A 27,682-nucleotide genomic window follows, 5' to 3' on the forward strand; every position below is an offset into this window, starting at 1 on the left:
CGCCTGTCCGTCTGTCCATACAGCCCCAGCCCGTGTTTGCAGTGCTGTACTCCTGTTCTCGGCTCGGTATGCTTTCCTGTCTTGGGCTCCATGTTTCGTGTGAAGACGATAATCTAGATTCCTGAACACCTCAATCACATCTCTAAGTAGATTGGTTTTGGGTAAAGCAGGTCGCATGAATGCAATCTATCCACACATGATGCGCTTTTCAATCCTGGGAGCCCTGAACTGAATACATAAGAGGCTATGCCAATGCATTATACAGTTTTAGCATCACCTCCCTTGACTTTAATCTTGCCTTTTTCATTATGTAGCCGAGCACTCTGTTACCCTGTTGTCTATATTTAGACTCTCTACACTGTCAGTGTGTGTGAGCAGCTGTGGTGTAAAAGCGCTACACTATCAGCAGCTAATTTTTCCTTCTTGGAACAATAGGCTAAAATGCCCTTATTTATCCTATATGAATAGAATCAATATTAACCATTATAAAAACAATTTAAAAGACCAGTTACTATAATTACCCAAGATTGTGCATGTTGTTGCCATTGAAATGCTGTCAAATGGCATTGCAGGATGTTGCATGGTCAGGTGTACCAGTGAAGAACAACATGTGTAATGTAACACCCAAAGCCCTTAATCGAACACCTGTTTCTGTTACGTCTGACATTGGTTTTAATTTAACATGTCACTATCATTGCTTCCATGGTGTTCACGTCCCTGTTGTAGCCAGTGTGCTTGTTACAGTTACACTCCTCTGCAAATCGGGTGCCAGAGGGCTTCATGTGTATCGGCAAAAAGAGGTGAAGGTTTGATTGGGATTGCTAGCCCCTGTGTGCTTGCATTTGTGTGTCCAGATATGCAATTGGGGTTTTGACACCGTGTTTTATCCCACTGACAATGGTCTCATGCAGCTAAAATCTGCACCTTCGTGTTAAGTGCTCACAGCAACAGCTATGAAACTGACAATTACAAAATTGTCTGCATGCATAATCTTTTTTGGTGTGTGTAACTGACTTTGCGTGATCAGTCAATACCCCTTTTCTTGCCTTGCAATTCAAGCTGTGCCAAGAGCCATGTTGCCGAAGCTCGTGCAGTGTTCACTGTTTAAGAAGCAGACTTGCCTACTGAAGAAAGAATAGCACTAATGGTTTCCAAGGATACTAGATCACACTTCACTATAGAACCTTTGTAAAATGATTTCAATTTTTTTTTAAATCATCTGATTAAAATGCTGCTCTTCCTAACAGCATAAATAAACTGAAACCAAAAATAGATATAAGCGTTGTGATGCTGGTGTAGAAAAAATATATTCTGTGACCCTGCAGTCTTTCAAAGCATACTTCACGCTGCCGGCATACACTGGCAAGAAGTTGAACAAATCAAGTGGGACAAAACAGTGGAAGATCATACATGTTTTCTAATCTTGGACTGCTGTATGTATATAAGAAAACAACCAAAAACAAAGATAGGCTGTAAGCTTTTCAGGGAGTCCATTTAAATGCCAATTTAAAGAATATATACGTATTAATAATGTTTGTAAAACTCAAAATTGTAAATGTAAAAGTATTATTTCTACACCATAATGCAAACTGGGGCATCTTTGTCTTTCAAGGTAATAGTAGTACAATCCAGGGACAGGAGGATTGTGTTGCTTTGGATCTCTGCCACTAAACACACACACACATTCTTCAGTGGAAGCCTCCCTGTGGGATTTGTGCAGCCCTGCTGGCTTTGAGCTTCAAGAGAGCCATGATGGGTGTGGGAACGGGCCCCTACCCACACTGTCTCCGCAGTCAGGAACACATAACTCCTCCTGCTGGCCTGTGCCAAGAAACCACTAGGGACAAATGTATGTCTTTATGTATTTTAACTCAAAGTGGAGTTAATTTATTGTGCCCATAAGAAGCAATAACTTGGTTTGTAAGGTCATTCTCGCAGGCTTAGGAGCCTATGTGCTGAGAGTTTGTAGATCATATTTTCAGTCCGTGGCCTCCAAGGACTTCATCTTCAAGGGTCTCCGGCGTTGCACTCGTAAGGAAAGGTCTGTTCTGACGCCTGCCTCTGTCACCCTTTCCCATGCACCTGTGTAAAGACAGTGATGTAATGTACAGTTCCAGGTAGACTGTGACATTTTTTTAATTATTATTTTTAATTTCCAGAACCCACCCCTCATTCTAAAGTGTTTTCAGTCTGACTGTATTAGTGCTCGTAGCTCACCCTCGCACTGCCCTAATTAATCAATTTGTATTCTGTCTCCCCACCTGCTGTAGCAATTCCCTAAATTATGATTAATTTATGTTGCCGGACATGTAAGTGCTCGAAGGCCTGTCCCCACAATTGTTTCCTGCCTGGGCACAGACCATCGGTCCCCAGAGGTTCTCTAATCAGACCCTCCATCCTCACACTGTTTATCTCCTCAGTTCATAGCTGTTATGAGCTTTGCACCCCAGGCTGTGCTCTTGTGTCTTCGGCAGCTGATGTAAATGTCTGTCGAATGAGTTGGCAATATGGGGATAATGTTTAAACACGTGTCTTTTTGCTAATTTTATCATTATGAACTTTATTTACTTATCAATTATTTGCTTTCGTTTTTTGGTTCTTTCTTTTTTTATTTTTGTTTTGGGCAGAATTACTTAATTTGGTCCTGGGAAGACAGATATTAAATTTCTGGCAATTATAAAATACATATTAATCCATGTGGATTACAACAATATATAAACACACTGTTTTATAATAACGCAATACATATTTGATACTTCTATATATTTGTTGCCCCTAAATTAGAATGATCAGAAGTCACTTTTACCTAATTTAAAATTGACTACTGTTACAGAATACCTATACTCTGGAAGTTATGACTAGTATTATTATTATTATTATTATTATTATTATTATTATTATTAGAATAGAATTACTCAGAACGCATTAAAAAAAAAGATTCCCCCCCCCCCCCCCAGAAAAGGGTTCTAAAAAATAGTTTCATGGCAGACAACCAAAACAATATACATTTTGTAGTAAGGTATAAAAAGAAGGTAAGATGAGTTATATCTGTTTGTCTGCATTTTTAGAAAAAGAAAATCACTGTCTGTAAGGATTGTGGAAAATATAATAATGTGTATATAGTGTGTTTTTCCATAAGCACATGCTATTTATTATAATATTAAAAGGCTCATGTAATAATGAGCTCTTTTTACAATTATATTAGATTAGAATGCCACAGTCATTCAGGACTGAAAACAACCTGTTCTCAGATCTTTCTCATCCCTGGGGTCAGGTTCAGTCATCCCAGTGACGAGAGACTCGGAATGACAGAGATGCACAGGTGATCAGGAAAAGTAACACATTATTCCCCAGGCTGTTTGGTGGTTAACAAGTAGCAGATATGTAAAATCTCTCACTGTAGCATCAGGTGCAGACCCTACAGGCAGTGTGGGAAACTGTCCAAGTCAGAGCTAAGATCCCTAGACAACAACGCGCTGAACGGTCCAATGGCTGTAACCCCTACCTGACAGATACTTTGATCAGGAGTAATAGTACCTCAGGCAAATACCTTAATCTTTATTCATGAGGAAAACAATCGGCACTGGTTTTTCAACCAGGTTATCTCAGCCAATCAGAGCCACAACCTTGCACAGCCTGTGTGTGGCACAGGTGGCATCACTCGTCGCTTTGTCCCATACAAGGTCTTGATGGGGATAAAGCCTATCCTGGGAGGCAGAGGGCGAAGGCAGGGCACACCCTGGATACGCCAGTACAGCCATTTGTAAGCGCAAATAAATTGAGATACAGTTTACTTTCTCTTGAATGGCGTTAACCTGCTTATCTCAAGAAGAAATCCTTTGTTTTTTTCCTGCCAGATTGCTTAGCATTTTCTCGAGGCTCTGTTTCCCAGCCTCTCTTCTCCCGGGTCTGTGTGAATTACATTACAGATAGTCTCCTTCACTTGGACACTAAATTTAAAATTGCCGAATTCATCATGTTTTCAAACTGGGGAGACTAACGCTGTACATGAGAGAGCACAGAGCTGCAATCAAGTAGTAGTAGCAGCTGCTGTGCTGGCTGGGTTTGATGGCAGGGATGTAGACAAGAACAGTGGAAGAAAATATAACCCTGCAAACACAATACATTTAGTAATATTGTAGCACATCTGAGTTGGACATTACAACAGAATTGTGTTAAGTATCATTAAAGTGATATTGAATAATTCTGGGTAGACATGCCACTGTGATTATAAAGGCAGGAGTTGTTTAATCCCCAGTGTCCCTAAATATCTCCTTGCTGTGTCTTAGGGTGTGAGCACAGTACACATGGTCACTGCATCACAGGCTGAAATTGCTCTGTGGCTCCCTGCCTCCCCTGCCTTAACACACAAGCATCCTCAGAGTTTTGCAGCATTATCCCCTCTGCTCCTGCTGTCCCTTCACACTGCAGCGCCACCCAGAAGAGCTCGACCTTTGTTCTGGAATAAACATAAATGGCTTGATTTCAAGTGCAGACAATTTTGTATTTGCAACATAATGATTAGTAATGCACAGTTGTGTCTATGTGTTTTGTATGTACTGTATATATGTTTTGTGCATATGTATATATATATTTATTTATATATCAAATCCACAATATTCACACACCAAACGAACACACAGCCAACATAAATACAAGTCTGCAGGTTTCAGAAATGTAACTTAAACTCGAACCTAATTTAACTTTATCTCTAATAAGCTTCCTTATGGGTTTTTGACAGACACGCACAAGATAAAATGTCAGCATGAACAACCTCTGTAATGACCTCCTCTCCTGCCCTTGGTTTCTTTCCTCCAGCATGTTGGCATTTAGATGGTCTCATTAGCATTTGGCGTGTAATAGACCAGGCATATCACAGCACACAGAGAGCCCTTCGCTCAGAATACCTTATCCTTTGCTCTCTGCTTTTCATGTATTGAGTGCCCCTGGCCTTAATTGTCTGTTTTACAATTGTGTTTCTTTTACCTTTACCTTCTCTAAATACCAGTTTTAGCATCTCGAGAGGCTTAGCAGTGATTTAACCGGAGTGAGAAACGCAGCTTTGATCATTGCAATGCAGTATTCAGTATGAACCGCTGAGATAGTTATGGAAGATTCAGAACGTTCCAGTGCTCCCTCCTGCATGATTTGAATTAAAAAGTCTTGAGGGTTTTGATTCTTTTCATGCATAGTTCATTAAAGTAAATTCAGCATTTTTCTTTTTCTTTTTTTTATTCAGATTAATTTATTTTGATTGTTACTTTCCTTCATAAAATAATACAAATAAATAATAAAAATACAATTTTTATTTGTATTTTTACAGGTTCTAAACAAATGTTTCTGTGCTTTTTACAGGTTGAAATTTTCTTAGATCTTTTAAGATGTGAATTCTTCACAGTGTGATCATAATCAGTGTTTGTGTTTTTCTAGAAAATGTATTCTTTAAATGTTTCTTTCAATAGCTCTGTTGGAACCATATTGATATTACAGAGCTTTATTGATATTGATTTTTAAGTTCCAAAGAATCCATGACTAAAAATAGATTCTCTAGTTACTTTCTAAGAAAAATAACCTTGCCATTTCAGTTATGAATTCACAACGCATCTCTTCACAGAATAAAGCCCTATAAAGCATTGTTAGATCATGTTTAGAGTACTCTCCATCTAATCAGACAGTCAGTGGCTCTTTAAGACACTCATATTCAGGCTGGAGTTAATTCCCTGCTGCCTCCTCTTATTGTCTGGGCTGCATTCTAATAAAGCCAGCCAGCTCTTTCAATCTGGACCTGACATCCTATTATTGTGAGGTCCCTCTGCATCTGACTGCGCTATTGTGTCTTATTATCAGGGGACATTATAGAAGGGTTTTGAAATAAATAAATGAACGAATGTAGGAGTGAATGAATGAGTAATTAACAAAGGTGACATGGATTCTCTCTGAGAGTGCTTCAGTCCATCCCACTGCTCAGCTTCATTTCTAAGAGGAGAGGCTGACTGGAGTATCCAAGCGCCATGGAAAATGTAGCCGTGGCAAACAGTCTCCCCAATGAGGCCGATGGTTCTGCTTCTGCCCACAAGACACAATACAAGCACTTGCGTTGGTTGCTCCTCAACTGGAAATACCCAGACTTCCATCACCACTTGGTGTATTGGAAATCAGTAGTTGTCCCCTCCCTGCCAGCACCTATACTGGATTAAGTTGTTCAGGGAATGACGAGATGGGTGCAGTGGACGCAGTTCAGCCAGGCTGACTTGTCCCTCAACCCTGCAAATGTCATGAAGGAAAGCAATCACTCACATCACCAACAACCACAGCCACATGGCTCCTCTGAGGCTAAGCAGGTTGTGCCTCCTTTATCTGGTCCATCTCTGTATATTGGTATATAATTTCTCTTCTTAAACCTTTTCTCGAAGACTCAATTACATTGGAAGAGTACATAGTGGCCATGAGCATTATGTCAGCTTAACCAGTTTTCTGTCTTTGCATCACTTTCCACAGTTCCACAGGGGTGAACAGTTGTCAGCTTTCATTGCTGTCCGAGAGGAGCATTAAAGCAAGTCAAACAAAAGTCTATAATCTTTGGCCTGAAGTTTTAATTCTAAAATGTCGGGAAGGCCACGGACAAATGCTCGGTGATGCAGAAAAACAGATGGTTTGGCTTAGTGGGCGAGTGGCACAGCTGAAGAAACAAAACACAAAACATTTTCCCCTGTGTTTGTTTTGTGGAGATGTCAATGATAATGTGAGCATAAACACACACCTGCAAGATCTGTAAACAACAGCACTTTGAGGCAAGGCGAGTGATGAAAATGTACAAGATCATTGCTCTGCTATGGACAGATCCCTATGCACCGCTCCTCGCATTAACTATAGTGCCGTGATTGGTACACCATTGGTAGCTCAGAGGTGTTGTGGGTGGCAAAGAGCCTTGTTTTTGCAGGCTGTAAACTGGGAATGGTGGCCAGATGGCCCCCATGAGATCCCCCCTCCCACATCCTCTTCAGGTGGATTGCAGTTGTAAATCAATGTTGAATCTCTGCTTGTGATGAACATTGTAACTGTATATAAATCAGAAATTCACTGAAGATATACACTAAGCATTTGGATACATCTGTTTATAAATGTATAATCATAAATAAAGACATTCATGGTCAAGCCTCGCTTCCCCTCACTGCATTGCGCCTGTAAGGGTCATTTATGATACGCATCATTGCTGCTCTTTATTGAGAAAGTAATTAAGCCCTGATATGTCAACAGTGAACCTTGATTTAGAGCTGCTGTGAAGCTCATTAATCTGTTTATTTAATGTCTAGACTGACTGCATTTTGCCCACTTAGTGGGGGGAAAAAATCTATATCTAAAAGAAATTAGCTGCTGATATGAGTTTTTTAGGAAGTCTATGTAAATTGGGAAAAAGGCTTTGTATTGTAAAAGGCTTAAAACATTGAGGGAGGTGGGTGTTGGAGTTAATTGGGAAAAACTATACCTTTTCCCCAGAAACCTCTTCTGTACGGTACAATGCAATTCCCAACAGACAAAGGGAAAAAAAAGCTGGTAAAATAATAAAGCCAGCACCCTGCAGGATATCCATAATGCTGTGGCACAGCCAGATTGTTTTGTCACTTGCCAGTGTGATTAATGACCCTGATTCATAATTGGTCTGTTTACTCAGAAGGTCATTGATTTATTGCCATAAAAAGGAGCTATAGAAACCACTGGAATGTCAGCTCTGAGCTCTCAGTGCAGCACTTTCTGTTTTGCCTGGAGATTGATAATCAGGTTGTTTCTCATGGATGTAAGAGGAGAAAAAATACAGGACTAGATGCCTGATATCTGTCTCTCTGTATTGCCTTGCCTTTGAGAAAATTAGACTTGTCACTGGGAGAACATAAATATTTAAGTGTATAAAATACTTTAGATTGAATCTGATTCCTGAAGAAATAAAATAATGGCCCGTTTCATTTCCAAGCTCACCAACAGGAAATAAAGCAAAAAATGTTCACAAATGTGATCCTGATAATACACAATAAAGATACTATGCATGGTGTACAGTTGTTCCCTTTAAGAATACTGTTTTGGCAGATAGAAAACATTGACATGAATGATTCACCAGAAACAGATGACTTAATGTTAGTCTTAATCTCTGCTTTGCCTGCAGTAAACGCTGAAGTCTTTTTAACAGACCGTCACCACTATCAAGCGGAGGAATGGCCGCCTTCTTTGCAGTTATGATTATGTTGGCCTTGCCTTACAGATGCATCTCAAGATGGTTCATTGTGGCTCCTCCACTCTGACAGCCATTAGATTTGTGATTTTGGCACCTCAGCACTTCTCATTCTTTACAATGTAAATGCTGTATGACCTGGTGACCAGACGTATTGATGTAATGGCTACTACTCCATCATAGTCTTAGCTGGCAACAGACATCTGTATAAATTACACTTTCTCTTCATCAAGACTGCAGGCAGGGCATTTTACTCATTTTGTGGTGTCAAGGTTTCCACTCTGACATACCAGTTGTTTAGTTTAACAGGGGAAACCAGAGACAAATGTTTCCTTCTCTTAGACCATTCATGTAAACTGAAGAATACCAAGGTGGAATGCATTTAACTAGGAGATAAACCACAATACATAACAGGAGGAACCATACTGTAGAAACTATTCCATGTGTTTCGTACTGTCCTCCAAGAAGAGCAGGTTTGTGTCCAGGACGTGTCATTCACTGACCGGGCCAGGGATCTCCCCAGAGGTGACCAATAGGCCAGAGCATCGGAAGGGGACAAGTTGCGTTTCACCACTTCGCCTCGCTACACAACACTGAATCTTTGCGACTGGATGGACGTGCTGCCCAGTGTACAGGTTTTCAGAGGTTACACTTCTTTGGCTCTGGTGCCATGGTAGCTGCAGGTTCCTCCGCAGGCCTCAGTGAGCTGAACAGCAGACCGTAAAGCATCAGATTTTCTTGTGTGGGACTCACCTCTCTCTCCATGTCTTCGAGGGTCTGCTCAGTCCTCCCCTCGGCCCTCACTCCCCTCAGTGTCTATAGGTCTGGATACAGCAGGCTACAGCCGAGTACAGGCTGGGCTACTGTGTGCTGTAGACCTTTTGTGGCTAAAGCTGGGAGAGGAGGATGGTGAACACAGTCCTGTGGCATGTGTGTAACCCAGCCTGACCCCTTTACTGTAGGGGGCAGGTAATTTGCCTCAGTAGACGATGTGGCACACACAGACAGGACTTCCCTTGCTTCTCTGCGTCTCTGATGTCCAGTGTATCATGTGGGAGGAGACTGTCTGCTCCTTTTAATGCAGTAGTGAGTTTTAATGGTCTTTAATGTGGGGACATCTTTTCAGGCTTCTCCACCACCTCTTTGAATAGGTACTTTATCAGGAAAGTAAAGGTGCCACGTTGCTCTGTGTGTTTTATAAGCAACTGGGTTTCCTGTGTCAAAATCATATCTTAATTTTTTTGGTTAATACTGGTGTGAACATTGAAATAATTTGGCATTTCCATGTTTGTGTTTTTGTTTGCTTTGAAATTGTCATTCCCAGTTCTTATCTGAAATCAATCCGAGGGGGATCGAATAATGTTTGTCAAGCTAAGCTCTTGGTTCTGGTACATAAATAACTAAAGATATCCTCCAGTCATACTGTATTAATGAACTCTGGTAATCACTAGCGGTGTTTTTACATTGGAGATGGCTGTGCTTCCTTACACACTGTTTTTCTGTCTACGTGCAAGTAAAGTTCTCAATTACAAAGTTCTTCTTACAGCAAAAGACATTTTATGCAATTGTTAGATTATCCTTTTGGTGTTCACTGAAGTGAGCGGTGCTTTGAAACAGACAGCGTGTGTTAGCTCAGTGACCGAGGCCACAGGGTAATAATGAAAAACCATAGAAAGGTTGATGACTGCATAATAGAGTGAACAGGTGAGTTCTCCAAAGAAGAGTTTTTGAGTTTGATGGCAAAAATGTGCGTTTCCTCATTAAACGAGTCAGAGGCTGTCTAGAAGCCTGTGGCAGATGCCGTTATATTTAATCCTTTCACCAGCCTTTTCCCTTCATGAAAAATACAATTCAATCTACTGAAAGTTTATATTTCCATTGCTAATGAGATACTGTATGCACCAGTGAATGCACTGGAATCTGTAATTAGATACTAAAATGCTGGGTCTTAAGCTGCCCACTCTATCTGCACACTAACCATGCTGTGTTTTCCTCAGTGGGAGGTCAGTGTTCATCTTTTATTCAGGCCAGTTCTCATTAAACTGTTTTATTTAGGTCTAATTGATGTTAGGTTACACATTCAGTAGATTAAAGGAACACAAAAGCAGGTATTTGTTTTTAAATCCTTCACTTAAGGATGTCTCGCATATCTTTAATACATCATAAAAAGACTGGTTGCTATTAAAATATAATTTGATCATCATAAACTGTACAGTCACAGACAAAATGTCACACAGCCTTTACAGAACATGGAGCCTGAAGAGCTGGGTCTGTTTCACAAACACAAAGCTTGTTAGTCCAGTGATCAAATGGCTAAATTTCGTCCGGAATGTCATGTGTAACTGTTTCTCAGCTTTACTACCCATTACTGGTTAACATTCATGATGTGTTTTCTTTGTCTGAAGGATGATGAAGTATGTTTCTTATAGGTTATATTGTATGTTTTACAATATGCCCCCTCTCCCTAAATCACAGCCTAAAGGACATATCCATTGTGCATCTAAAATACTCAAACTGTGTCTTTATTTATCTATTCATTGACCATTTATTTATTTACGACTGTTACAGCAGTTATGTTGAGAAACAAACAGATTTTTCAAATGTAAATCAAATTAAAAGCCAATGAGCAATAATGTGTCTTGTAGGCCATAACATGCTTATTGTTCAGATGGGTCCATTTAGCCTCGCCATCTAATAATCAGGGATCATAACAAAACTATTAACACTCTCATTTTGCACAGATGTTACTAGCTGGGTTGTAAAGAAATGTAGCAGTGGTGTTTTTATTGCTTGTTACTGATTCATTGTCTGCACCAACACATGTCCTTAATGACCAATATTTCATGATTGGTTAAGTTTAATTTATATTATCTAAACTTTACTTGTTTATTAATGGTGTCTTTTGAGAGTTCTGTTGAATAGCCTGGAGGAAACCGAATAGATTCCAGTTGACTGAATGGAATTAAGTCTTGGGGAGTGTAAACATTTGACTACCGCCCCACAGAAGCTCCCATCTCGTTTGGTGAACAATATATTTTTTAAACTAAATGAATTGCCCAATGCCTTTGTTTAAATGAAAGGAGTAAATACCTTCAGCTACAGCTCTTGGTACGTATATTTTTATATAATTTGCAGGACAATCCCAATCTCTCTCTCTCTCCGTCGTCTCCTGTATTTCAGATGGTGCTGAACTCATGCATTTTACATGGAGCACTTTGTGATTGTAATTCAGATTTGCCATGAAGAAATGTGTAGCTGGCATTAGCATCCTGAACACATGACTAGGCAGTCTGATGCCGGCCTTCTCACAGTCTGGGCTTTGTGCATAATGAGTGCTCCACTTTGTAACGACTATGTGTAGACAGCTCAGACACTGACCTAACGGCAGCTATTTGCCCAGAGGGGGAGTATTCAAATGAATGCTCTCCTGGTTGCAATCTCTGGTTATTAAGAGCTCAGAAAGACAAAATTACCATAAATCTCTTTATATTTTAAACATTTCACACCCTTTGTTGCTAAAAACCTAATGTGGAAGCAACTGTCTTAGATCTCTAGTCTGCTTCGGATTTACTGAATTGAGTCAAATCAATCTTTCACTCAGAATCCACAAACCTCCTGTGACACTCCTCCTTCTCTCAACAGTTTTTTCGTGTCACGGTTTCTTTTGAGCTTCATTCGTTGTGCTAACATCCACACAGTATCCACCTCTGCGTACAGCTGTATGTTGTACTGTATTAAATCCAAGCCATTTACTTCAGAAGTCGATGTTTATAAGCTTGACAACTAGAGAAAAACGAACGGCCAAAGTTCAATGGCCTTCGAGACAAATTTGTAACGGGACAGTGCTTCATACATCATTGTCAATATTCTTTTGCTTGCAATGAATGATAAAACAATAGGGTCTGGACTGTGGCTGGAGAGAGGTCAGAGCAGTGTGTGTTTCTAGCTGAACTGAACTGAAAATAACATCTCGTGCATTTGTGTTTCGTGTCTGACGTGTGCACCTCTCTGCCCACAGGCTGCTCTTGCAGGAGGGACGACAATGGTGATTGCTCACGTCTTGCCAGACAAGGACACCTCTCTCCTGGAGGCCTATGAGAAATGCCGAGCCCTGGCTGACCCCAAAACCTGCTGCGACTATGCTCTGCACGTGGGGGTCACCTGGTGGGGGCCGAAGGTAACAAACTGATCTGTACTGATTCCTGATACAGACATGTCTTACAAATGCCTATTATGTGAGGCTGTCAGCTCTACGTATCCCACCCATTTGTTTTTACAATGTCTTAGTTTCTGTAATTCTTGCTTCTGTTGCGACAAAAGCTGGTTGGCTTCATCGCTGTGTGAACCGTGACGGTGAACCCTGTGTCCGCTCTGTCTGTTCTGCAGGTGAGGTCTGAGATGGAGACCCTGGTGAGGGACAAGGGGGTGAACTCCTTCCAGATGTTCATGACGTACAAGGACATGTTCATGCTGCGGGACAGCGAGCTCTTCCAGGTGTTCCAGAGCTGTAAGGACATCGGGGCAGTGGCGCGCGTCCATGCGGAGAACGGAGAGCTGGTGGCCGAGGTGAGCATCGCTCTGGGGGGCAGCAAGGGAGGTCTCTCCTGCTGTCCCTGCAAAAATAACAGGGGCTTTTACCCTCCCTCGTCTAAACCTTACAGAGTTTCACCTCTAATTCGACGGGAAATTGATTTTTTGGGGGTGGGGGTTGAGGCTGGGTTGCAAATTGCCAAGGAGAGTCATTATTGCTTGCCAAAATAAAATACGCTTTGGCTTCTAGAGCTCTGACCAGCAGGACAAAGGACGAGGCTTGTTCCTTCCTGCAGAAGAATCCGTGTCCAATCTTTTCTGTATGTGTGGTTTTAAAATTGATTCGCTAAAGCCAAGGAGCTGCCTCTGCAAACAGCTCCAAACAGCTGGCACACAGCCGAAAAACCTGCAGTAAATGAATTGGATGGGCACTGTGCCCGTGGTGGAAAACCCACCCCAGCACTGGAGTGAGAAAAAATGCCGTGTTATGCCACGCCATGTTATGTTGCTTGCTGTCCCGTTCATGCCAGTGTTTTGGGGTTTAAAGCAGCAAGCGTGAGGGTGACAGTTTCATGCAGCCATTGAAGATAATTTAATCGCATGACCGCACATTTTACCGAGCGACTTTCACCCGTTTTCTAAGCTCACGTGAGCCGAGCTCGTCTCTAGACGGGTGTTGTCAGAGCCCAGTGCAGTCGCTCTCCCAGAAATAAATGCTAACGGCTCCATTTGAATTAATTTTATTAATGCAAAGATGTTAATGTCCCTGGAGTGCTTTTGATTTACACTTGTCCCTATTTATATAGCAAATACCAGTTCAAACCCATTCCCAGGGTATGTGTAATTACACATTTAGTTTTGTGGGATGGCAAGTCTAAAGCTATGGGTTTTTATGTGCCTCGTGGGAATATTCTTGTGGGAAGCACATCGGGCTGACTCAGACTGGGTCTCTGATTGGGAAGCATTGCAAAATCAGGTCAGCAGTACCCTATAACTAAGAATAGAGATCTAGAGAGAGCAAATGTCATGTTGGTTTTTACAGAGGAGTGAAAGTTTTTGCTTTGAAAAGGCTTACATATTTTTCTCTTTCATGCTTGCTAGGGTTGTGCTTGGGTAAAATTCTGAAATGCAAGTGAAATAAAACTCATTGCTGGATAGATTGCTGTCAACACAGAATGCAAAGGGCTCAGACACTGAGACCAATGCCAGAGCCAGAACAGATGTGAGACTGACAAGAGTAATGCCACATTGATTTGAAATGTCTTGTGGTCTCTTTCTCTACTCTGTTCTCTCGCTCATGGCATGTAGCAGCACACAGTCTTTCTTTTTGTTCTCCATCTGATATAAGAAGTATATTACACTCTAGTCTATGGCTCATATCAAGCACTAGATGATGCATATAGAGAGCGCTGAGAAGGAACTCTTTCTGTGCAGACAATTGCTTTCTTGTCTCCCATATTATGTTTTTTTTCCCAGAAGCACATAAACCCAGCCAGAAGGTACTGTATGTAGAGCAATGTCAGCGATTCAATAATATGCTCTTGAAGATTAAACTAACATGACCGATGTGTCTAACATGCAGATGAGAAGCATGTATCATCTTTGAGCCTACCTGCCACGTCTCGTCTCTGTCCCTCCTCCTCAGCGATCATTCCTCTCTGCTCTTTGTGATGAACCTCTGTGATTTCTGCACGTGAGCAGACTCTGCCTGCTCATGGAGTTGGGGCCATAAGCAGGATATCACCCCTTCAATCCCATGAATGTGATCGGTGTCCTCTTCACACCGCTGCTCTTGGCTGGAGGCTGGAAAGTGGATTAATGGGGAATTAAGTGAGATCTGTGATGTATTTACAGCTCCGTTAGACTTGCAGACATCTCTTTCTTCACATACGAGGGGGCCACCTGTTAAACTAGATACATACAGGCCTGGCATGCCCTGCTGTCCCTTTTCTGCCTCTGAGTGAATTGATCCTTTCTGTAGTTCACCTTTAGATGGCCTGCTCGGCAGCTGCACTATACAAGGGCCTACCGTGTGCTGGAACAGGGCAGTGCAAAGCATACAAAACTACTCCACAGCATATAACAGTATTTATAGTCCCACAGTATTGCTTTAAGAGCGATATTCTACACATTTTATCAGGATTTTTTTGTTGTTGTTCAGTACACTACTGAATTTATCTTTTAAATTGGTTTATTGATTAATGTATTCAACATTTTTCAGTGACTTTTTTTGATTAAAGAACAGTTTTGTGATTGTGACCTATGGAGCTCCCTCTAGTGGATTAGCATGGTATGCAGTACATGACAAATATTCTGTTTTATGCATCTTATTATACAAATTGTGATTTTCTCAATTCTGACAGTCTGATTATTATTATGATCTCAGAGTAGGTTTGTTTTACATATCATGATTTTGTAAATTACACTTAAAGCCTTTGCAAAAGACAAAGCTGCATGCTTTATCACTCACCACTTTCTCCTGTTTTAAAACCAGTTTAATATACTGCTTTACAGCAAAGGTTCCATAAATCTTTAGAAGAAGTAACTTTCTCCTTCATGCAAATAATACTATCTATTGAATTAAGACGAGGTTGATTAAAAGAAAATCCAACTTTAAAATACTTTCAGAAATGGATTTAAAAAACAAATGCTGCATATTATGACAAAAATCCATTAACATTTTAGTGATATCACTTCCCATATCTAAGACCAGACCAAACCTTTGACAGGCCTAATGCAGCCTGCGATCTCATCGGCCGTGGTCTTTCCTGTCTTGTTCCAGGGTGCCAAGGAGTGTCTGGATCTGGGCATCAGTGGACCAGAGGGCATTGAGATCAGCAGGCCGGAGGAGGTGAGACTCAACTCAAAGCTTTAAACAAACCCTGGGGATTTGCAGGGAGCCGTGGCTTACTAATGAATTTCTCACTTTCATGTTACTTTTCCACCTTTACTCTCAGAGGTAAGATGCAGAATTTAAAAGCCACAAGTTATACGAAAGGGTTCAACCCAGTGCAGCAAAGGTTTTAGGCAAGCATTTTTATGTTTGGCTGACTAGACAGTTTATTTTAGTTTTCTGCAGCTGTCCACCTTGTGGTGTTAGTCTGCATGTGAGAACATTCTGGATCTTTATTATTAAGATGCAATGATTGTTGCACGACCACCAAATCTTAATTCTGTGAAGTGCAGTGCGCAGTTGTTTATGAATTAAAAATACATTAATAAAATAATTGAGCACACGGCAGAAAAATATAAATAAATAAATCTTTAATTTAAACACTAAGGTCTGGTTTCACAGACCCAGGTTAGTACTAGTGTGCCACTAAAAAATGGGAAGGGTAGTCCAAGATTACTGCTAATCCAGCTCTGTGAAACTAGCTGTAAAACTTTCATGAAAAACTCAAAGTAGCAGTAAAATGTTCAGTTCATCAGCATTAAATAGGAGGAAAGGTGATTCACTTTGCTTCTCTCAGGTTGAATCGGTGCTCAACAAACTCTGAAATAAAATATAGTTTATAAAGAAGTATAATTAATGAACAATATTTATTAAACTAAATCAATCAGATTTGAACAGTATTTTAAATGAAATTTGAATACAACTACCACTGTATTAATTATGAATTTGACCATGATTTTGAACATGTAGCCTATATCTAGGCTACCTTAGATCACTGTCGTTTCAGTGAGGATCTAAGCCTTGTGGTGGGTGAATAAGGTTTATATCAAAGGAAAGAAAACAAGACTGATTCCCTAAAATTAGTGATGGTAGGCCATAACAATCAGAAATACCAGTAACCAGGCCAAAGGAAACACACCCATTTCAGACTAATCAAAGCTTTCTCTGGCTTCACGGAAGACCTGACCTGAAGTACAGAGCCCTAGCCTGGCTTGGCCTTGCATTGCCTGTGGACCTCTGTGCCAGGTGTCTGATTGGCTGATTGACCGATGCTCTGAGATTGAGCAGTTTCACTGCATCAGTCAATCTGTCAGTCACACAGATCCCAGGAGGCCACACTCCATCCAAGACACTAATTAGGGCCCAGGCACCTGCCTCTTCTGGCACATAGAGCAACAGTGCTATTGGCGTCTTCCTGTGAGCCCGATGGGAGGCACTTTGTCATCTGTGCTTTGGACAGCATGAAATGGTCATTACTGGGTTATTTCTTTGTGTATTTCAGAGGCCTTCAGTGCTTCAGTTGTCTTGTCTGAGCTCTGTGGGTTGGAAGTGAAAGTGTGTCGCACAGTATCCACCACCCCTCTGAGGCCAGCTCACTGAATCACAGCACTATCAGTTTAAAGCCATTGGAAACGTTTGACATTTTCATTGTGCTACACCAGGAGGAGCAATGAGAGATTAATTACTGCTTCTCACTGTCAGCCCTCTGAGATTTTTGCTTTTAATTCTGCTGTGTAAGACAGACATTTACACACGATGTTAATTTTAATTTAATTTCAAATGTTTGTTTCCCCACAAACAGCTCGAGGCTGAAGCGACACATCGTGCCATCACCATTGCTAACAGAGTAAGTATCATCCCTCACTAAGCCATTAGTACAAACCTGTACCCTATCACAGCTTGATTTACAAGCAGCAGAAAGTGGCTTCAACCAATAGAATAAACTGCAACGGGTTACAGGTTTGTACTTTGCTACTTCGTGGGTGGATTTGTTCTGGTCCTCAGCATGTGTTTCTGTTTAAGAGTCTGTTTATGTGAACTGTATCCTTCCTGAGATGTTTTACATGGCTTCAGTAGATGGAAATGGATTTCACCTGAGTCTCCCTCTTTGCCTCTTGGGGGCGGTGAACTCCACTGAGAAGTCTGGTACTAACAAGTAATTCCAGGAGCTGAGATTGTTATATTTGAACTTGTCCCATGTATTATGAAATCATGGTTAAGTTATGCATCTTTTTTCAACATATAAAATTACTTTCTTGTGGATACAGTATTTGTCCCATATTTATATTTGCTAATTGGCTTTACTTGTCAAAATGCAACTTTTAATCTTAGTCAGTGTTTCTGTACATGTGGACAGCAGACGGTCTGTCAGCTTCATTAATAAACAACTGCAATCCAGCTACAAAACATGCCACGTCATTAGTATGCCATATTAGTATTTCCCAAAGGCCCAGTCTGTCAACTTAAAGCTTCAATTAGGTAAATGCAAAATGACTATATATATATATATATATATATATACACTTTCAAGAAAATGTGAACAAATTTCAAAATGTTAATGACTCTTGGGTTCTTTAGAGATATAAAGCCCTCAGCAGCAGAGGTGAATTGGTTTGTGAGGTCACATATCACTCTGCCAAGGTCTCTTTCTGTCTGTTAAGGCATTCTAGTCCAATTAGATGTATTAATAATCTATTAGTCTAGGAGCTCTTCCCTCTAAGAACAAAATGTACTACCAGTATCCCCCAGTTTCATATGACCTTCGTGTGTTGAATTCCTGTCTGCTTTCCTGCATGGAAGGCTAGTTAAAAAAAAAACTGCGTTCCCTGCACAACACATACTGATTTCTGGTGGGAGCATTAAACTGAACATTAAGGGCCAGTATATTCCCAGAATGACAGGGCCTGCTGTCTAACACACCATTTTACTATCCCAGACTCCCATGGGACAATGTCTGGAGATGTGCCTGTCTGAATTCATTTCCAGGCATCGGAATCAGGAAATATGCGCCGTACTCTCCATTTTACATCCTTTAGAAGCAGTAGCATTTGAAGTCATTTTTGCTGGTTATAAAGGGCAAATCATGGATTTACAAGATGAAAACTAGTCAGAATAAGAATCAGTCAGACTCACTACAAAGACCAATCACAGGTGTTTTACTTTCAATTTTCTTTGTAGTTTATCCTTTTATTTATTTTTTACTGAGGGAGAAAGGATTTGTATGCACAGATCTTGCACAAATTTAAAATGTCTGACATGTCATGTGTTCTTCTTCCCAAAGGCTCATTGTCCCATCTACCTGGTGAATGTGGCCAGCATGTCTGCGGGCGATGTTGTGGCCACAGCGAAGATGCAGGGTGAGCTTCATCTCCAGGCACATACAGGCTGTGTTACTGTTACCCCCACATGGTATATTTTATACTATAAACAAAGCAAGCACAGAAATCAGGAGATGCATCTGGAAATAAGAGAGCACAGAAAATAGCTTTGGAGGCCTTAAAACATCCAGCATTTAACCAGACATCAATGGTGCAGGACGACAAGACGTTCAGACAGGAGTACTGTGGAAGAACAATCATCTTCAATCAGGTTGGAACATTAGTTGCAATGCCTTTAATACAAGCAGCGTGGAGAGGAACAGTGAATCAAGAAGATCCCAAAGTCGCTCTGCCTTCATTTTATACAGAAAAAAACAAAGATCTGGTTACAATCAGAAAGTCATTACTATATTATCTTAGAGAGTTAGCTAAGCAGAATATATATCATTATAGGACAGAGTTCATAGATCAACACATGGATTAGGGAGCAGGCACTTCAATCATATTGTTTAGCATTGTCTCCAAAATTCTTATTGTAAATCACAAACAGAGATCAAACTACCTTCTGGCCTGTCCTTCTGGCTTGACCTTATCTTTCTTAAGTATACAAGGGAGTAAAATAGGTTTGAGAGAGAGAATTTCTAACTTTCCTTCCACAGTACCCACACATGCTCTTCGTAGGCCTTCTGTCATTTTCTTGAGTTTAAAATAGTTTTGTGGGTAAAAAAGTGTGTTGGTTAAGGTTTATCTAATGTTAAACATGGCCAGGCGGCTCGTCTGAGGTAATGATAGAAACCCTGCGCCCGTGTCTGGGCTGGACTCCTCTGTGCTGCGTCTTAACGTCCATGTCTGAGGCCTCGTGTCATCCTCTCCCCCTGCACAGGCAAGGTGGTTCATGCAGAGGTAACCACAGCCCATGCCGTGTTGAACGGGCTACACTACTACCACCAGGACTGGGCCCACGCCGCCGCCTACGTCACTGTGCCGCCCCTCAGACTGGACCCCAGCACACCCAACTATCTGATGAGCTTGCTGGGAAAGTATGTTGAACCCCCATTCACACACACACACACACAAACTCATATGCACACTCACACACAGATATGACAAAAGCTAGTCAGAAGCCGATCTAGATCCCCTCCTGCATTACTGGGGTATCGAACTCCCACAGTGAGTGATTTAACTGACCCTTTCAGACACTGGTCACAAAGCTGCTGTGTGTATCTGCAGTTATTTATCAGTGAGCGCCGTTTTAATTTTAATGGACCATAGCCTTGGTAGCTTCTTGCCAAAACCAAGTCAAATTAATTTAAACACACTTTAACTGTACATGATATGTGATATTCCGCTTCTCAGCCCCTGCCTGGCTTTGAGCATCAGCCATTTGTTCAATAATTCAGTTTCTCAGCAGAAATCTTATATAATCGCTTGTATTGCATATCGAGTCCTCAGTGGCAACACGATTGATCTACTCTCTCGTCATTGCTAATCTGTGTTTTCTCTCCTGCCTCGACAGCGACACGCTCAATGTTGTGGCCTCAGACCACCGTCCCTTCACTATGAAGCAGAAAGCGATGGGCAAGGAGGACTTCACCAAGATCCCGCACGGAGTGGCTGGAGTCCAGGACAGGATGAGCGTCATCTGGGAGAGAGGAGTGGTACGTGACCCGGCCTGCGGTCATCATGCATAGATCAGATGTACACTTGTGAATGAGTATAATGCCACCAAAACCTGATTAATCACGGCAGCTCATGTCAGAGCCCTGTGTGATGGGTGAGGATGGGGAGGGCAGGCGCACTCAGTGACAACCTGCTGGTTTGTGGGCTGTACTACTACATCAATAGTACTAATTAAGTACTAATTAAATCGATGTGGGGTGCAAGGTGGATGCCAGGTTGTCGTAGCTGTGTAAGTGTGAGCTTCTGCCCTGATGTGTGATGGGGGCTAAATCTGTGGATCTTCAGGCTAGGTGAAACCTCCAGCAAGGCTCCTGCTGCCCTGTGCATGAGGTGGGGCGTACCTAACAGGAGTGCAGGCCTGATGCACACCGCTCTGATGTACAGCAACTCGTGTGTCTAAACCGCCACATCTCTCCCTGAATCTCTGCAGGTCGGGGGAAAGATGGACGAGAACCGCTTTGTTGCGGTGACGAGTTCCAACGCCGCCAAGATCTACAACCTGTATCCACGCAAGGGGAGGATCATCCCCGGGGCGGACGCAGATGTGGTTGTGTGGGACCCTGACGCCACCAGGTATGCCCTGCAGACTCCAGACTGTGCCTCGTTTCTCTGTAGTATTTGTGTGCCTTTCTGTTTGTGTGTATATATATATATATATATATATATATACAGTAAGGGAAAAAAGTATTTGATCCCCTGCTGATTTTGTGCATTTGCCCACTGACAAAGAAATGATCAGTCTATAATTTTAATGGTAGGTGTATTTTAACAGTGAGAGACAGAATAACAACAAAAATATCCAGAAAAACGCATTTCAAAAAAGTTATACATTTGTATACTTAACATGCAATTCAATGTATAACTTTTTTGAAATGCGTTTTTCTGATTTTTGTTGTTGTTATCCTGTCTCTCACTGTTAAAATACAACTACCATTAAAATTATAGACTGATCATTTCTTTGTCAGTGGGCAAACGTATAAAATCAGCAGGGGATCAAATACTTTTTTCCCTCACTGTATATATTCAATATTTCTCCAATAAAAACAAATAAATAAATAATAAAAGATTACACCTCAGACGACATCACAGTTGTCTTCCTGCTTCCCCTCAGGTCAGGTGGTTTGTCAGTTTTAATTCTCTGCACACTGTGCTCTTTCACAGCAGGATATGGCAGTGTTTGTTTCCAGCCGCAGGGGTATTTCATTGTGTTGGTGTTTCCAGCTTGGCTGACGTTTACATGTAGAGACTGCACCACCTGCAGGAACGAGAGGGTCAGATCAACAATACGCCGGCAGGGGGCGCTGACGCCAGTCTTTCTGAAATCTCCACTGTATCACTGCGATAGGTCACAGAGATCTTTCAAAAACATTCCTGCTAAAAGCCAGGTGTTAGCCCATCAGCAGCACCTGAGCTGTGAATACATACTACAGACAGTGTTTGAGACCAGTACTGTACTTTACTGATAATAATGTTAATGGTTAAACACGTTAAAAGACTGTAAAATATATTTATAATATGACAAATGGCAGCACAGTGAAGGAATATAGTGGCCTTTATGTGAAGAATATAAGTTTGACAGATTGGCATTATAATGATTACACTGGATGTTTAACTATATACAGTATATAGTGTAACAACTTAGTAGTAGTTTGTAATCTGTCTCTCTAACTGTGTTATGACTGAAGGGTTTGGTCAGGATTCCTGACCTGTATTCTGCGTCAGACAACATATGTAAATTCGGGTCCCCGGGGTGTGATCTGAAGCTGACTGGCATCTGTGTGCTCTGTGCAGGACCATCTCCGTGAGCACCCAGGTGCAGGGCGGCGATGCCAACTTGTATGAGAACCTGCGCTCCCACGGCGTGCCACTGGTCACCATCAGCCGCGGGCGCCTTGTCTGTGAGAACGGGGTATTCATGTGCGCAGAGGGAACGGGCAACTTCTACCCACTCAGGACCTTCCCTGACTTCCTCTACAAGAAGATGGTACAGAGGGAAAAGGTAGGGGGTTTGGTCACCCGTTAACTCACCTGCCTGGTCTGCAGAATAAAGAGATTCAAAGAGAATAAAGAGAGTACAAACACAAAGCAAAACTAAAACATTGAACATTAAACGATATAATATAATTAAATAGGGGACATAAAGAACAATATGTATGTGAGCTTCAAATTAAAGCTGAGGTGTTCATTGACATGCGTTGAATGTGCAGAAGGCATCACTGTCTATGGGAATAACGTTGCCAAGTTTGACGGGAGCTTCAGAAACTGGAGGCAAGTCTCTGATAGCACAAAGAATAAAGAGATCCCTGTGAGACTGGATGAACTAGCAGGAGTGTAAGCAGCATAGCAAGCTGTTTTGAGTGTAGCTATCGTGCAGGATATCGTTCTGCCCTTTGAGATAAAATCACATGGGGTTTGCTCATTTTCATGGAGCTCTGATGCACGCTCCTTCAATGCTATTAAACCTGTGGAAGCTTTGTGATGGTGGTGTGAGTTTTGGAAACCCTAAGATGGCAGTCAGTCACAGCTTTAATCCACGATGTTAGTTTTGGTCATCGGTGCGTGCCTGTGTGTATTTCAGTGCCAAATCCTGAAGCCTGTGGACCGCACTCCTTATGTAGGCGACGTGGCAGTGGTGCACAACTCCGGGAAGAAGGAGGCCGGGCCACCAGACGGCGACACACCTACCAGGCCCTGCACTCGTCACGGGGGCATGCGGGACCTGCACGAGTCCAGCTTCAGCTTGTCTGGTAAATCACTCGAATCGTTCGCACTGGGGCGGCAAAGGGGGACAAAGGGAGAACATTTTGGGGGGGTGAAACCTGGGAGGTGGATGGTCAGTTCGTGTTCATAGCAGTTGCACACCGATGACACCAACGTCAGGCCAGAGAGAGAGCATGGAAACAGTCATAACTGTATTATAAATGCTGGAAAATAATAGAAGTTTCGCCAAATATAAATAATACTCATTCCCAGTAACGGTCACTAAACCAATAATAATTAGTGGGAATGAAGGTGGTGTTTGCAGGTTTATTAAAAAATCTGAGAAAGAAGTGAGAAGCATTGCAGTGTTAGCACAGATGAGCTGGTGAGAAAAAGAGTGGCACTATCCCGGCAGGAAGAAGCCACAGCTGCTGTTAATCGTTGTTGTATGTGTGGCAGGTGCCCAGGTTGATGATCATGTTCCAAAGAGGTCTTCAGCCAGGATCCTCGCTCCACCCGGCGGCAGGTCCAGTGGCATTTGGTAACTGTGGAAACTTCCATCTCAGGACCAGACCCAGCAGCAGAGTTCAACAAAACATCGCTACTGGCCCACAACACCGAAATCAGCCCGTCTTCGGTAAATTAAAGACGAACCAAGAAAACTGCACTGATTTTGATACCAGTTGTGCTTAAAATATCGCAGACACACACTTTACTTAGTACAAAATAAAATCGAACAAGAAACAGCACTTTTTTTTTCCTAATTGGTAACAAACACTTGAATTAGCTGCTGAGGGACCGATCAGAACATTGTGTATTGGGATGTATGCCTGCTGGTAGTGTATGTGGTTTAAAAAACAAAAGAACAACAAAAATAATTATAAAAAGGTCAGACTGTAAAAATTACAAGATTAATTTGTTATTTTAAGTAACAAATAAGTTTGTAATTTGATCAGGTTTTAGTGCGAAAGCATTTTATTTAAAAATGAAGGACTGAGGACAAATGAAGTAAATTGTGTGTATTAGGCCACGCAACCCTTTTCCTTGATGGCTTGGCACTAAGAAAATAAAACTGTTGAATTTGTCTGAAACCAGATTTGATAAAACCAGTACAAATTTTTGTTTGGGTGCTAAAGTATGTGTTGGCTGGGGTTATTTAACATTACTAGAAGCAGAAGAAATACATAGTGCTATAGATGTAGACTAGCTATGATACAATGTGCTTTTTGTCATGGTGTCTTCTTGTTGCTCCCGTTGCCTCAGATAGGTCTTAAAGAAGTGGAACAAATTTAAATTCATGTCATAAATACTCGATGAGAATGTCAGCCAGGAAAACAGACAAAACGTTTATTTTGTGATGAGCTGCGTTGAGCCCCTTATTTCAAATGTCAGTGTAAATCAGCAGATCATGCCCGCAAGTCCTCCCCTTTAATACCAATTTCTCACATCCTGTCAGGATGCAAAACACCAGATTAAGTGTAATGCAAAGAAGCAGTCAAAACTGAAATCTATAGCTGTATTTCCTTGATCATGTTTTTTATCATTGTGAATGGAGCATCAGTATGGCCATGAACATTTAGTTAGAATTAAGAAGTTTCAAATAAAGGGGGTGGAAGTTAAGCTTGCCCTTTTCTGCTGCAGACGAATCCCATTGTTAGACTCAGACTTACTGCCTCCCTGGTGTGGGATTGTTAGTAAAGTAAGTATTAAAGAATAGTAACTTAAGAACATTCCATATCAGTAGTGTAAAGTGCAGTCTTCTTAATTATGTCTCATTAATACAGAAGACTTTCCTTGTTACAAATGTGTGAAGAAGTCTGGAGAATTATCAATCGCTTTTGAAAGCCGTTGGAGGTGTGTGAACTGCGAACGAGTCAAGGGGAGTCAAAGAGCAGCAGCAACTGAAACACGTTGATCAGTCCCATCTCCACACTGGTGGCTCCATTATATAGAATGCTACATTTTATCTTTTTTAATTTTATTTGTTTTATTAAAGATGTTTAGTTCCCCTCCTTCCTCGTATTGTTTTACTACCAGTGAAGAGGTTACAGTTTTCTATATACTGTATTTTCCCATAGATATTCTCTATTGACACCTCCTGTCATCCTGGGAGACTCCTCTGGCATCAGACTGATGAGTCTAAAAGTCCACAAGGCATCAACCATAAACCTTAATAAATAAAACTAAGCTCTATTTTAACGGTGGTCTTAAACTGTGACACATGAATCTGTTGGACTACACCAAGAAAAACACTTAAGTGTACAATCAATTGTAACCCCACATTATGCTGAAGAAAGTACAGCTCTGGAAACCCATCTGGCTTCATAGTAATGGCCACAAGAGGAAGCCAGGGGCCCAAAGTACCTTGATTGTCCTCTCCTCACCAATGTGAATCCTGGTGTAATTTGTTTTTAACATGTTCTGTTCCTTTTTCTGTCTAATTTGTCTGCGAAAGAGTTTAATATTATTTGCACATTTCCTGTAAATTTTGGAAATTGCCCTGTTCATTGCTTTTTAAACTCTGATGAATCACCACAAGGCAGAGTTCAGAGATGGACTTCATAGCATGAGTTTGGAAATTCCACTATTGTGAATTAATTCTTCTATTCAAATCCTGAATTTTATTGTTTACATTTTATCTCCACAAACATATGATTACAATTATATTGTCATTTGAACTTTACTGATAATTAATGTTTAGCTGGAATTAGTTTCCAAGAAACACATAAACAGAAACACCTAGAGTCTTACGTAGAGATGTTTTTTTCAGTGCATGGGCAAAAAGGCACAGTTTTTACTGTTTGAATTGGCAAAGTTTTATAACAGGCTTCATTGGGATAGAGCACAAACTAACCCAATAGTTTGAAGAAAAACATCTTCCTGGCACAGCATCTAGTTTTGGGATGGCACAGTGGACGTTCTGAAATGATCAGTATTCCGCTGGGGATCACACGGAGACTGACAACGTGGCTGAACAGTATTATAAGCAAGTGTAACTCCTGCTGTATTGTATTTTACACACAACTGAATAGTCCGAAATGGATAACTTTGGATATTTGAATACTTGTAACCTAACACCATTGTAATGTCACAGCTGTTATAATACTCTGGAACGACTTGCACATAGCAAGTCGGCAGCATTGCTTTCACTTCACGATCTGTCTGTTGACCTCTCTGCCAGCGCAGTCTGTGTCCAGTAACGTGGGTCTTCAGAAACTCTAATGTGTGCACTTTGGTTTCACATTGAGTGTTCAGTGCCGGCAATGTTTTTTAAGTGGTTAAATGAAGCCTAAGTACAACATGCACCTGACCGGCTCCAGTCTCTGTTGACCTCCGTGTTCTTCCTTAACGTATAATTGTGAACGTCGCAGCCTCACAGATCTCTTCAAAGACTCTGGAAAACGATCACTGTATCTCACATTTTTTGATGCACAATATCTGTATTTAAAGCTGTTGTGCTGAAAAGAAACACTTTTTCTTCATAGGTACTATATGCAACAACTGCCACCATGCACTGTAATATCTTTCCAGAAAGACACTGCAGTATTTTCACCTGCTGTCCTTGGAAATGGCCATTTGGGAATGATTGCCCTGATGTGGCAGATTGAAAATACTTCCTTGCATAATGTTACTTCTGAAGTGTGGTGGGCTTTTGTCAAACAGCACTGCTGCTTATGATTATTCCAGGAAGTACATGTTGCAAAACCCCCGTCTATTCTGGGTGGTTACACTCAAAGTATTAATGCTGATTAAACTGCATGGTTTGACTAGGAAAACACTGACAGTTTTATGATTCAGTTCCTTTTATATGTTTTTTTGGATGACTTTCAATTTAAAAAAGTTTAAACATGAAATATTTATATATTGCTTTGAAAGTTTTTACATTTGTTTATTGAAGTATGTAGCTCATGAATTGTTCTGTAGCCATCGTTCTCATCACCATTGTCACAATAGCCGATAGCAAGCAAGTGCATGAGCATTAAACTTCTGTGTTTAAATTGGTGCTGAAAGGTTTTTCTTTTTTTTTTTTATTTGTTATTTTTAAAAAGGCACTTTGTGAAAAGGTTTGTGATTGTATGTATCTGTAGAGACTTGTGTTGAAAGGTGAACTTTAACAAATGGTTTGTTTGTTATCACATGAATGAGTGCAAAATAAAACCACATCGAATTCTCAAACCTGTCCAGTTACTTTTGTTTATCATCATGCAACTGCTAGCGGTAATGGGGGCGTATGATCCCATGGTGCATTTTCGGGAATGCATTAAATATACAAATATAAATAAGCCAGTGAGTGATTGTTCTCTATTTTGCATTGCATTTATGATTATGGGTGTGTTCTTTGGAATTAGGTTATTATTTTAATTTTTGCTTACGGTTTACAATTAAATACATCAGTGCAATTACAGTGTTTTGTGTTTTGCCAGTTCTGACAATGATGGCTAGTGTTCCAGGACAATTTAGTATGCATCAAATCAAAACCACACTTTATGAATTCACACCACTGTATTATTATTATTATTATTTCTTAGCTGACACCCTTACCCAGGGCAGTTTAGG

At 41.1% G+C, this 27,682-nt stretch overlaps 1 protein-coding gene across 1 annotated transcript in view; it reads left to right on the plus strand.

Annotated features, from left to right (window-relative positions):
* dpysl5b (dihydropyrimidinase like 5b) overlaps positions 1-27,301 on the plus strand; it is a 42,152-nt gene extending 14,851 nt beyond the window's left edge. The window contains exons 3-13 of the mRNA XM_066707026.1: positions 12,243-12,401; positions 12,611-12,790; positions 15,537-15,605; positions 17,230-17,274; positions 18,709-18,784; positions 19,629-19,785; positions 20,262-20,403; positions 20,856-20,998; positions 22,217-22,424; positions 23,004-23,172; positions 23,585-27,301. Of these exons, the coding sequence (XP_066563123.1) occupies positions 12,243-12,401; positions 12,611-12,790; positions 15,537-15,605; positions 17,230-17,274; positions 18,709-18,784; positions 19,629-19,785; positions 20,262-20,403; positions 20,856-20,998; positions 22,217-22,424; positions 23,004-23,172; positions 23,585-23,670 (1,434 nt within the window). The 3' untranslated portion in view covers positions 23,671-27,301. The remainder of the gene's footprint in view (positions 1-12,242; positions 12,402-12,610; positions 12,791-15,536; positions 15,606-17,229; positions 17,275-18,708; positions 18,785-19,628; positions 19,786-20,261; positions 20,404-20,855; positions 20,999-22,216; positions 22,425-23,003; positions 23,173-23,584) is intronic.
* Positions 27,302-27,682: the final 381 nt, after the last annotated feature.

The sequence above is a fragment of the Amia ocellicauda genome, chromosome 1 (genome assembly GCF_036373705.1).
Source record: "Amia ocellicauda isolate fAmiCal2 chromosome 1, fAmiCal2.hap1, whole genome shotgun sequence".
Classification (NCBI taxonomy): domain Eukaryota; kingdom Metazoa; phylum Chordata; class Actinopteri; order Amiiformes; family Amiidae; genus Amia; species Amia ocellicauda.